We start from the raw sequence: 13,263 nt of genomic DNA, 5'->3' as shown, positions 1-13,263 counted from the left end.
CATTGTGATTTGTACAAATGCTTTTATACTTGTTTTAATTCAAACATTTCAGTGATTCCATTTTCAGTGACCTCCTAAATTAGATTTAAAATTTCTATCCTTGATGATTTTGCCCACTGAATCTAATCTTTATTTCTTCACTTTTCAGTCCCATTTTTTTCACAATAAATAAATGGGTGCAGGAAGGAGGCATGTGTTCTCTTGGCAGCAGAGGCAAAAAGTCTCTCCACAGTTTTCAAGTCAGCTTTGGCTGATGTCCCTGATGAGCTGCTACGTGCCACTGTATGTTGTTTAATGTTCAGGCTGACTTATCCAGAGTTGGTGGAAGCTTCAACTGTAGAAAACTTCTTGCTTGTACTGCGCTAATATCCTTAAATTCTAAATGTACGTATACTTTGTCTAGGTGATTTAACTTTATCCTACAGTTATATTACTACTGAAATGAGAGCAACAATGTCCCATTCATTAATTAGTTAGTTTTTGGTTAAAGAAAAACATTAGGAAAATGTATTCTTATAAACTTTTATTAGTCAGAGACAACTAGACTTCATTACAGAAACATACCAGGTAACTTGATAAGTTTGTTTTCAGATACTTGTGCATATGTGAACATCTATCAGTATGGAATACTCATAAGTAATATCAACTCTGTAATGGCTCTTGGGAAGGTGTTGGGATATTGGGGTAAAAATCAAAGAGCACAACTGTAGTGTAAGACTCAATTCATTGATTTTGTATGTGTGTGCGTGTGTGTGTATGTGTGTGTGTTGTGTGTGTATGTGTGTGTGTGTTTATGTGGGTACATCAGTCTTGGTGCTTGAACTCAGGGCCTGGGAGTTCCCTTAGATTTTTGTGCTCAAGTCTGGTGCTCTACCAGTTGAGCCACAGCTCTGTTTCCAGCTTTTTGGATCTTTAATTGGAAATAAGAGTCTCATAAACATTTTATCTAGGCTGGCTTTGAACTATGATCTTCCAATCTCAATCTTCTGAGTAGCTAGGATTGCAAGTTGTTCAACAGATTTTTAGACCTTTTAAATTTATCTCCTTTCCTAAATAAGTTTAAAAATTGCAAAGTTAATAATTAACTTCGCTCTTGTTTCCTCCGTTCATTTACAACTAAATGCTGCCTTTGCAGATTTTAAGAACAGACAACAAACAAGCATTGAATTTTAGTAAAATATTTTTATAACAAAACCAGACAGCAGGCCCAGTTAGGAATTATAAAACTCTCTCACACTCGTGACCCTTCTTGCTTGTTAATAGGTGAAATTGAGAAAGAGTTTGGAAAAGTCTCCATATCAACAATCTAGCTTTTAATATTATTGTCTTGTATAAATTTGAAATTGTGTGTTAACAGTTGATTATTAAGATGTTATATTTGGATTCACACATTAATAATCATAAACTTCCCTAAAGGAAGACAAAAGCTTCCACTAAAACAAGAAGGGATTTGTAAATGAGTTAAATAAGAACAGAAGAGCTACACTAAGCATTTTTAGCTGCAAGCCCTCTTAATTAACAACCTTATGAAGAGGTAATCCAAATACTATATAATTCTCTATTTATTTATTTACTCATTCATTCATTCATTTATTGTCTGTCATGGAACTTGAACTCTGGGCTTGGGCACTGTCGCTCAGCTCTTCAGCTCAAAGCGAGCACTGTATTGCTGCTTGAGCCACATCACCACTTCCGGTTTTCTAGAGGTTTATTGGAGATGAGTCTCATAGTCTTTCCTGCCCAGGCTGGGTTTGAACCATGATCCTCAGATCTCAGCCTCCTGAGTAGCTAGGATTACAGGCGTCAGCCACCAGCTCCCGGATTTTTTTATTTTTATTTTTTATTATTTTTTTAATGTATTGGTCCTGAGGTTTGAACTCAAGGCTTGGGCTCTGTCTTTGACCTTTTAACACAAGGCTAGCACTCTACCACATAAGCTACAACTCTCCCATTTTTGGATTGTTTTTCCCCCAGTAGTTGAGTGGACATGAGTCTCATGGGCTTCCCTTCCCCAACTGGCTTCAAACTGTGATCCTTTGGTCTAAATCGTCTGAGTAGTTAGGGTTAGGTTTGAGCCGGCACCCATTTCCATATAATTATCCTTTTATAATATACAAATCTATTATGTTTAGTAGATTAAATAATTTAGAAAATTTCCATGATTCCCAATGGCTCCTAATGTGGAGAATAAATTCATAATCTCACTCCTGGCCAACTCTTCAGTCTCTATAACTTTGATTTTATTTTTCCTGATATCATTTTATAGAAATGAGTTATAGATTGTATGGTATTTAGCATCTGGTTTCTTTCTTTTTTGGAGGGGGGTCTGGTCATGGGGCCTGAACTCTGTCCCTCAGCTCTTCAGCTCAAGGCTAGCGCTCTACCACTTGAGCCACAGCGCCACTTCCAGCTTTTTTTCTTTTTGCTTATGTGGTACTGAGGAATCGAACCCAGGGCCTCAGGCATGCAAGGCAAGCACTCTACCACTGAGCCACCTTCCCAGCTTGGTATCTGGTTTTTTTCACTTACAACAATGTTCAAGAGTGTTATGGTTACATAGGTCGGGTCCCTCAGATGGACTCCTTTTTGATGATTGGCTCCCAAGTGATGTTAAAATTTGGGGACATTCTAGAAAATTGAATAAGCAGGAGTCTATCTAGAGAAAATGTCACTTAGTGGTTTGTACTTGACGGTTGTATCTTGTGATGGCTATCCCTGAATCTAACCTTGTATCTCCACCTTTTCTTTATTCCTAACCTTTATGAGGTAAAGTATTTCCTCTACCACATATTCCTTCCACCAAGGTGTGTGGTTCTAAAAGCATGACGTTAAATTATTATGGAATGAAACTTCTGCATCTGTGATTCAAATTAAACTTCTCTTTGGTGGTTTTGTTAGGTATTTTGTTGTAGAGAAGAGTCTGGCTAACACAAGGATGTTTTGCATTTTTGTACATGGGCAAGTAATCTGTTCTTTTTTATTTACTGTATGTATATGCCAGTATTAAATTTCAGCTACCAGTTTGTAAGCATTGAAATTTTCTGCATCCTAGTGTTATTAGGACTTTCACCAACAAGTCTTTGTGCAGAAATACGATTACCTTTTGGTTTTTAAAGCTTATTTTTAACTTACATATAAAACACAAAAGTATATCTATCTGTCTAGATATCTCGACAGATATCTCGACAGATATAGATAAAGATATGCGGGTTTCTGTGTGAATTTTGGATGTATACATATACATGATTATTTTTTTAAATCATAAAATCATGTAATGGACAGGCCATATGTTAAATTTCTATTAAGCCTTCTAGTACCTATGAAACCTTTTTCGGATATAGTTTTGTCACCTTATACCCTTAATAACAAAATTCTCCCAAATCTTGCCAATAGGTGTTATTTTTGACTATTATTTATTTCTGCCATACTGAACATGTGACAAAATATATTAATTTGTCAGTTTCCATTTCCTTTATGAATAATAACATGCAATTTTGGCCTTTTATTATTTACATCTGTAGTTATTTGTATGTGCAAGTGTATTATAAAATGGAGAATATACATCAGAAGTGGTGGTTTCCTCTGGACAGTGAAAGTATTATTGATTTTTATTCATTTTTTATTTTAAAATTAATTCTGAATCCAGTGGCTTAAGGTTATAATACTAGCTACTTGGCAGTTTGCCTTCAGGAGTTCATAGTCCAACCTCACCCTAGATATAAAGGTTCAGCTTGCCCCATCTGGGTCAATGGCTGGGATTGATAACATGAGGCTTTTATCCCAGCTACAGAGGAGAAGCAAAATGAATTAGTGTGGTAGTGTCCAGCAACATGGGAAAGCACAAGTAGGAAGATCACAACCTAGGCTAGAGCAAACATAAAGACCTTATTTCAAAGCCAAAATAAAGCAAAAGCAAAACAAAACCAAAACGTTTGTATTCCAAAGTGTTCAAGACAGTACAACTTTCCTGTCCTAAATAACCCAACAAAGAAAAAGTGGTAAATTATTCCTTAAGCATATTAAGAAGGAATGTATATTCAAACTGTAATTGCATATAAACTTTATAAATACAGTTATATGTTTTTATTTCTCCTATTGTTTGGGGAAACGATTTTCAGCAATGGGTATTGTTACTTACGTTAGAAACCACTGAGGCTTTTATGATGCTTTCATCAGGATGTGCTGAGGTATGGTTTCCTGGGGACAGGGCCTTGCAGATGGCAGCTTCCATTTGCTTTATAATCCTCCTGAGAACACTGAAGACCTTCATGTGTATTCCTTCAGGAACACAAAGGGAAGAACAGAGGTAAGGATTATTGATGAGAACCTAGTTATTTTGGTTATTTGGGGTCCCTTGGTCTCTAGCTTCTCAACCTTTGATTCTGTAACTAGAGGCACTTAAGCCAGAGGGAACTCAAAATGATGTACTAACAAAAATTAGGTTTGATCTCCAAGTGATCCTAACAAATTCCTAGGATTAAATACCATCCAGAAAATTTCTGCTAGAAATTCCTCAACAGTAGCTTAAAACTTGATTAACTTTTGAATTTTCTTTTTCTGTGTGGGTCTCAGTTTGTTTGCTCGGTTGTTTGTGTGTATGGGGGGGTGCGTTGGTACTGGAACTCAAACTCATGGTCTCATGCTCTTGGTTGGCGTTTTTCTCTCAAGGTTGGCACCCTACTACTTGAGCTGCATCTCCACTTTTGGCTTTTTGCAGGATAATTATTGCTTCAAACCATAGTTCTTAGATCTCAGTCTCCTGAGTACTTAGGATTACAGGTGTGAGCCACTGGTAACCAGGTATGTACATGCATTATTATTGGGTATTAGTCCCAGGATTTTATGGATGCTAAGCACGAGCTTTCTCACTGAGCTACACCCCTCATGAAGTTTTAATTAAACTTCTTAGAACATAGGAAGTTTAATTAAAACTTATGAACTTAGAATGCATTTATAACTGAATCTAAACTTGAAAGAGTATACTACTTTGTCACCATCAATTATCAATAAGGACTCCCTTGTTAGATATAAACTAAATTAGATATAGACCCCTGTTAAGCCTTTGTATTCACACATATACCTGCTTAATTTCTCTCACATATAAATTATTCTCTACCTTTAAAAGTGTATTCTGTCTGTTCAACATCAGTACCCTGTGGATCTAGTTTGCCTTAAATAAATTGTTTTTTGGACCCATTGCTTGGAAGAAAAATCCTTTTGCCAGCACAGACTATAACTATTATGTTTGAGGAATTCCTATTGTTTAACCTTATTAAGCATGCTATTACAAGGTTAAGTGGCAATAGGATATAATGACCCTTGGCAATATCTGAAGAGCAAACATGAATGCAGTGTAACCAAAAGCAGAAATCTTAACTACTTATGAATGGAAAGGGAGATTCTGTTTCATGGGTCCATTATTCAAACTTCCTTCCAAATAATGTGTCCTTAACTACCCTGTGGGAATAAATAAAGAGTCCAACCTTTAGTTTAGATTTCCAGTTACTAGATGACATACTGTAGCTCTCAAACAAGGGTTGCCAATCTGAGCAAAAAAATCTGATAAAAAAAATGGTAGCTGCATTAATTTTGCCTGTTTATCAGTAAGTACAGAAATATTATCCACTTCTGTATTTAGAAATATTACATAGATCTCAGGCTGGGTTCAGAGACTTAAGTTCTATTTCATTTTATCCTGTGAAAAAAATCAAATGATATTGACTCTGTGGGAGAAAAATATCTAGAGACAAAATTAACAAGGTCCAAAGTCCCGATATGATTTATGATCAGTGTATGACCATGTATGTTTTCTTTCTTTGAATTTGTGCTTTTTCTCTTTCTTCCTCCCTGTCTACTTTCTCTCCCTCCATCTCTCTCCTTCCCTTTCTCTTTCTCTCTCTCATCTTTCCTTAACCTCTCTCCCTAACCTCCCCTCCCTTTCTCTCCTCTTGCAGTGCTTTGTGTCCACTATGAAGTGAAAAGTTCTTCCACTATAGGCTCCATTACCTGGGTAGTGCCTGGGACCAAACAACCATCCACTGATTTATCTGAAACCAGAATCCAAAGCACTTAATCCTTTATGTCATTTTCTAAGGTATTGTGTCAACATCTATGGGAAAAAACAAAAACTACCACCACCACCAACATCAACACCACCACCAATAAGAAAAAACAGCTAATGTGTTTTGTATTGGTTTCCAATTTATGTCTTTAGGGGTCAACTCCTGGTTTTCTTAGGAAAGTCACTTTTCTTAATCTAAATTACGTATGATAAAAATAACTATTTTTATATGTCCACATAGAAATCTGCCCCTTATAGTCAAGTTTGCCTCATAATCTTTTCCCTTTTTTGTATCTTTCATAACAAGAGTATATAAAAATTGTTTAAGGTGGAAGTGCACTGAACATTGATCTTGTGTGAATTTAGAATGGAGAAAATGCAAAGAGCAGTGAATTCACTGTTGAGTGCTAGGGCTTGGTGATGTCATCTAGCCTCTTCTCTCATCCCCCTCATGCTTGTCAATAGACATTAGTGTGAGCTCCTCCTGGGAGGAAATGTATTGGGAAAGACAGAAATGCAAAGGACAGCAAAGCAGATCCTAGCAAAAGGCTCCAAGATTAAATTCAATTGCATTAACAAAAATACAATCTAAGCAGCATACTATATTTTCTCAAATAATCACTATTTGAAATATTAAAAACACATTAGTATAATGTTAGTTCACAAAATTATGATGTGACCTATTAATTTTTGTTTTCCAAACTCAAATATGTTAGAATTTTACTTGCTTAAAGAATTTTAGTTATATTTGCTTTTCAATAGTTACTTCCATTCTTTAGGAAAATCTTACTTTAAATAAATCATATTTTAGATGTATATGTGATAAATCATTTGAGATTAATCATTTGTGCTTTTTTCATAAAAAACTTTAGAAAATTTTCCTAGAAGATCCTAATAATCGAGTGTAAGAATGCTGCAGAAAAATACAGAGTTTTAAGTGTATATTTAAAATAAGCTACAAAAGTGTGGCTGTTTGGGGACATAAATAATTTTTAGGTTTAGCCATGGCTACAGATAGAATGAATGAGTATGCTGCTAAACAGATAAAAGGCCTAATTCTCTCATTAAAAAAAGAATTATTAAGTAGTTGTAAAAAGAGGTTACAATTCCATAAGTAGTTTATGAGTACAAAGCACCTTCTTCAATGTCACCCCTCCCATCATTTCCTTCATTAATTCCCCTCCTATCTTTACCCTCAACTTAAGTAATTCAAAGTTTACATAAGATACATTTAATATACTACTACATTTCTGTCTTCCTCTTGAGTTAAAAACATACAACAGGTAATCAGCAAAGCTAATTATTAATTCATAACAAAATGAGAGGAAGATTATTTGCTACATTGTTGATTTTAATGCAGGTATCACTTAAAAATTATACATTTGAGAACCTTTTGGTTTTAGAAATATGAAATATTTGAAATAAAATTGTAAGTTTTTCCCACATTTTCATTAGCACCATTAGTTGTACAAGGATCTTTGATTTTGACATGTCCATGCATGCATATGATGTTCCATGATGGGTCCTATTTTTGAACCAGATGCTTGCTGGTGGCTCATGCTTGTAATCCTAGTTATTGCAGAGGTTGAAATCTAAGGATTGTGGCTCTAATCCAACCAAGGCAGGGAATTCTATAAGATTCTTTTCTCAATAACAAAAAAGCCAGAAAGGGAGCTGTGGCTCAAATGGTAGAGTTGTGGCCTTAGGCAATCAATTTAAAGCATAGTACCCAGTTCCTAAGTTCAAGCCCTTATACAGATACAAAAGAAAAAATAGAATATATATTATTATATTATATAATTATATAACATTATATATACATGAAATTTTAAGCAAATGTTAATTTAGTCAACCACAACATATTTTTTCACATACTTTAAACCACATGTAGGTTAGTACAGCATTTAATATGTTGTAAATTGTAGGTGAATGGTTGTCATCCAAAAATGTTTAGGGTATACAAAGAAGAACATATCTCCATGCTCAGAATAGACACAATTTATTTTAATACTGTTTACCTGATGTGACTGAATCTCAAATAAGATCAACATACCAATACATCAATAGACCAATACACCCTTGTTCTTGTAGTTAATTAGCTATCTATTTCCTTTAGCCTGATTTCTTTTGTAGTTAACTGTTTTTACATCAACTCCACAAAGCTCTGTTATCATTTACTACAGCATTACATGTCTGGTTCATATGTGTTTCTTTGGTCCCAGGGATTTTTCTATTCCCATTCCTAGGCTGAATAGAGGCCTCCTTGACTTACAGTGAAATCTTTGTCCTCAAGGAGCTCTGTCCCAGAAGAATCAATGCTCTGTTCTTAGTAAAACCTGTCCACTATTCTAGATAAACACGGTGTATTATAACACAACTGACAAGCCATGAGACACTGCTGTGGATTAGAGTCAAGAATGTCATTACAGCCAGGCGCCCATGGCTCAAGCCTGTAATCCTAGCTACACAGGGGGCTGAGATCCGAGGATCGCGGTTCAAAGCCAGGCAGGAAAGTCTGTGAGATTCTTAGCTCCAATAAACCTCTAGTATTTGGAAGTGGCGCTGTGGCTCAAGTGGTAGAGCACTTGCCTTGAGCTGAAGAAGTCAGGGACAGCGTCCAAGCCCAGAGTTCAAGCCCCACAACCAATACACACGCACACACACACAGAATGTCATTAAAATCTGGCTGGACCCTCTCCAATGGATTCAGTTCTACCTCAGTTCCCATGTTGCTTTCCCAAAGCTGAAATCTTCATTTAGCAACTTAATAGGCTCCTTTCACCTTTTTTTTTTTTTTAAATCTTGGTTAACCACCTTCTTGGATCCAGCAAAGCTAGAATTCTTCCCCCTAAATCCTCATGGTTTGGACAAATAAATGATGCTGTTCTTATGTAGGTGTGCTTTGCTATTCCTCTTTCTTCATTCACCACAAGTCTTCCTTTCTTCTCCCTTCTCATTCCTTCCTTATTTCTGCTCATTGTTATAACTGAATAGTATTCCACAGCACTCCAGTTATTCATCATCTATTCGTGATGTCAATGTCGATTTCATAGCTGGATTTTTGTCATAAATCAGCAAATGATATGGAACTGATATGGTATTTCTTTGATCAATCTGAGTTTCTTTAGCTTTAAAAATGGGAACCCTATTGTTGTTCTATGTTTATTTGTAATTTTTTATTAATCTATTTTTCAAAGATCTTCCTCCACTGCTGATTTCCACAGAGAATGATTCCCACCAATGTGTGAAAAGTGTTCGTTTATCTCCTCATTTTCACCAACAATTATTATTTTTAAAGTAATTGTTCTAATAGGGTACCATGATATTTCAATAAGATTTCTATTTGTTTTTCCCTGATGATTAATAATGCCAATCTTACTGTGTGCTGGAGGCTCACGTCTGTAAACCTAGCTTCTCAAGACGCTAAGATCTGGGATCAAGGTTCAAAGCCAGGCTGGGCAGGAAAGTCCTAAGAGTTTTCTCCAATATATCACAGTAAAAGCAGGAAGCAGCACTGTGGCGCAAGTGGTAGACTACTAGCTTTGAGCAAAAGGAGCTCAGGAACAGCTCTCAGGTCCAGAGTTCAATCCCCAGGACCGGCAAATAAACAAATAATAACAATGATAATAATGTGAAACTTTTTTCATATAATTTTGTAGAAGTTAGTATATACTATTTACAGAAATGTCTATTTAGTTCCTTTGCCCATAAAGTCAAGTTGGTTTATTGTTTGCTGTGTGGAAGTTGTTTGCTATTGTTGCCACATTTTTGAGAGCTCATATTAAAGAAAAAAGAAATCCTCACCACAACCAGTTGTTAAACTCTACTACAGTACAGAATCCATTGACTTACATGCACTTCTTATGTTTCCCATATTCAATTTCCGTGGTTAAACTCTTCTAATCACAAATTTAAATATTTCCATTTCTCCTCTGCCCTTCTATCAGCCTTTAAACTTTGTTCTTCCCATTGCTTTTACTAATTTCCTTGTCATTTAATTTTTTTTCTATTGTTTGCCAGTCCTGGGGCCTGAACTCAGGGCCTGGGCACTGTCCCTCAGCTTCTTTTCCTCAAGGCTAGCACTCTACCACTTGAGCCACAGCATCACTTCAGGCTTTTTCTGTTTATGTGGTAGTGAAGAATTGAACTCAGGGTTTCAGGCATGTTAAGCAAGAACTCTACCACTAAGCCACATTCCCCAGCTTATCAATTTATTTCTTACTAAAGTTTTTTTTCTAAATTTTTACTTATTATTACTAAGTCATTGTACAAAGGGTCAATTCCATAATTTAACTTGTGAGTATAATACTTCATCAGTCACCCCTTCCTTTGTTTTCCCCTATTTTCCCCTTTTTGTTCTTCCCTTAGGTTATGCAGTTCATTTTTTTACATCATGTACATTGACTATAATACCTACATTTACTCATTGATACCATCATTAAAAACTTTATTCCTTTGGACACATTTTGTGATTGCTACTATTAAGGTTAATCCTAATTGAGAGACAGTGTCCAGAATATTTGATAACATTTTATTTGGGGGTATATTTGTAAGAATGGACCTGTATGCAATTAACAGTTGAATCTCTTCAAGGGGAGCAATTGGCCTTCTGCTTCAGTGCCTGGCCTTGGCCCGGACCATGCAACATCAGTTCCCCTGGTCTATAACTTTGACTACAGTTCTTCCACCAAAAAAAGCCATTTGTTGAAAATCTTCTGGTGTCTTCTGCAGTCCCTACCTCCCACCGGCAGCCGCCTTCACATCTTTCCCCTCCAAGAAATTTGTTCCAACTTCACTTCTGAAAATTAAATTCTCAACAGTATCAAACAAGATTGTCAACTCCATCCTCTAGGATACTGTTCAACATCCATGCTGCTCCTGCATTGCCTCCTGTGTCCATGGCTGCTTGTTTTCAGGTTTCTATCTTCTGAACATTGGAGCCCATAGCTTCCATATGTGAATGTTCCTTGTTGTTGTAGTTTATCACCTCATTGGTGATCTCATGCTAACCATGCTTTAAAGACCGTTAGACCATTTCTACTTTATAAAGAAATGTAGATAGTCATGGTTCCCAAATTTCTTTTCAAGGTCCAGGCTGATATATTCAACTGATAATTTACCTGAATGCAGTCAATTTCATTCTTCTAGAAAATGTGACCAATCTTTTGATTCCTCCATATTCTTTCTCCTGTTGGTACTTCCCACCTCAGTCAGTAGCACTACCTCCATCTGGTATCTTCAACAATTTGTTTTCTTTTGCTTCCCTCACAACATTTTCAAAGGCACTCCTCCATAAACATCGTTACCTTCTCAAAGCATGCTTTTGTATCCCTGTGCTTGACATATTGTACTGAACCCTCATGGTTCAATCAGTGGCTGCTCCTGGAAAATCCATTTAGCACACAGAAATCAGGATACTCTTTTTGAAGCAGAATCCACCAGATCATAGACTGTCTGTCCTTCTGCCTAGAGGACATTGTCCCTGGATCACAACCCATGGTTGCACTATGGCAATTACCAGCCTCACAGTCTCCTTCTGTTAACATACTTTAAAAAATTTTTTTTTCTCATACTTTGGCCATACTCAAAGATCTCAAATGTATAGAAATCTTTCCAGGGCAGAAGTTATGCCTGGGCTTTTGCCTTGATGAAACGTTTTTTATGTTTGTGTGTGACGATATAGTTACTGATATATGTTAATATTTATCTAACCAACTGGGCAAATAGAGACATGGAGAAGGAAGCATGCCTTCCTGAAATATCTGTTTCTGAGGGAGAGATCGGGTGAGGGGATAGCAAGAGTTTGAATCTGGAAAATTCTAATTAAGGGCCACGTTGGACAAGGCCTATCAGGTGGCAGAGAGGGTGCTCTGGAACAGGTTATAAATTGGTGTGCCAGAATTCCACGCCGGGATTAGAAGATGAAAACAGATACCTAAGCTGGAGTCTCAGGAAGCAAGTGGCAGAATCCTGACTTTCAGAAGGCAAAAGGCCCAGCAGGCTGGGAATCCTCAGGTGCAAATGAGACTCTGCACCCTCTGTTTTGCTGCACGGGAATGTGGCCCAGGCCACAGACCAGCTTCATCTTCTCCCTTGTCTCCAGGGGAGATGCTGCTTCCTGCTCAGATGCTATCAATGCTTGGGGATGGACACAGGGCACGGTATTATTCTCCTCCTCGTAGGCATTGAGCCTCCAGGAGCAGGGCCTTTGATTCAAAGGCCCAGGCCTGGGCACAAACGAAACCACTGTTCCATTTTTTATGCAGGGCTTGAAGGCAGATGGCCTGGACATAGAAAGCTGCGTCTTGCTCTGGGTCTCTGGGGTCTCAAACCAGAGTGGCCCATCGAACTTCTTGTTTCCCTTCTTGCACTGGCTAAGAGCCCTCAGCACCGCCTCCCTGGAGGAGGGGTCTAGACTCTCCCCAGCAGCCGCTGGATTCCCAGGAAAACGAGCTCCCTGCCTGGGGACAACCAGGGGACTGCCCCTGCGCCCTGGTGGAGCGATCTTGATGGTCACCGGGCTGCAGGTGCGCACAGGGTTCCTGGCACTCCAAAGCCACCGCTTCATGTAGGTCTCCCAGGCGCTGGAGAGATCCCGGCCAAAGGCGACCCCAGGAGACAGCCTGACAGGAGAGCGCCTCCTTGTGGAAGAGACCACTCTGAGCGGTGTGCCCAGTGGCCAGTGGAGCAGCGCCTTGGGGACCGGCCCGGTGGAGACCCTGCCATCATCCTGAGTAGGTTCTTCCACCCAGGCAGGCCGGGGCCTTGGGCGTCCAGGAGCAGGGGGTGTGGGCGCTGGCTGGGGCGAGCCCAGGGAGTTGCCCATGGGAACAGGACTGCGAGGTTGGTCTTGCCAGTTAATAGGGATTCAGCTTTCAGAAGTTCCTGATGCCTGCAGGTGCGAGGGGACCACTGGCGAAGCTCCCCGCCTGGGCTCTAGTGGCCGTTGGCATCTGTACTCTGGAACCTTCCATGCCCTGTCACGTGCCAGTCCAGTACAAAAGGTCCTGCTGGAGTGGACCATGGTGACTATGTGGTACCAGTCACCTGCCCATCCAGAGGAAACTCAGAGCTTCTCTGGGCTACTGTCAATACATGTCCCTGTCCTTTTGTGTGTGTCCATACCTTCGCTGGGAAAGTCACCCTTTCATTCCTGTACCCCACCCATGCACAGTGTACAATTCAATGAGTTCACACGTGTA

The 13,263-nt window shown here is 38.5% G+C and overlaps 1 protein-coding gene across 1 annotated transcript; it reads right to left on the bottom strand.

The window, feature by feature from the left end:
• Positions 1-10,578: 10,578 nt before the first annotated feature.
• Positions 10,579-12,995, bottom strand: Pom121l12 (POM121 transmembrane nucleoporin like 12). The gene has a single exon (XM_069997224.1). The coding sequence runs from the start codon at positions 12,885-12,887 to the stop codon at positions 12,039-12,041; it is 849 nt and encodes a 282-aa protein (XP_069853325.1). The 5' UTR covers positions 12,888-12,995; the 3' UTR covers positions 10,579-12,038.
• Positions 12,996-13,263: the final 268 nt, after the last annotated feature.

The sequence above is a fragment of the Dipodomys merriami genome, unplaced genomic scaffold, assembly GCF_024711535.1.
Source record: "Dipodomys merriami isolate MVZ:Mamm:240054 unplaced genomic scaffold, mDipMer1.0.p SCAF_5, whole genome shotgun sequence".
NCBI lineage: Eukaryota > Metazoa > Chordata > Mammalia > Rodentia > Heteromyidae > Dipodomys > Dipodomys merriami.
This window is presented reverse-complemented; position numbering and strand designations above follow the sequence as displayed.

Bases quoted from the DNA above. Each gene is read 5' to 3' on its own strand.
- Pom121l12 (XM_069997224.1), bottom strand. From the start codon at position 12,887: ATGGGCAACTCCCTGGGCTCGCCCCAGCCAGCGCCCACACCCCCTGCT.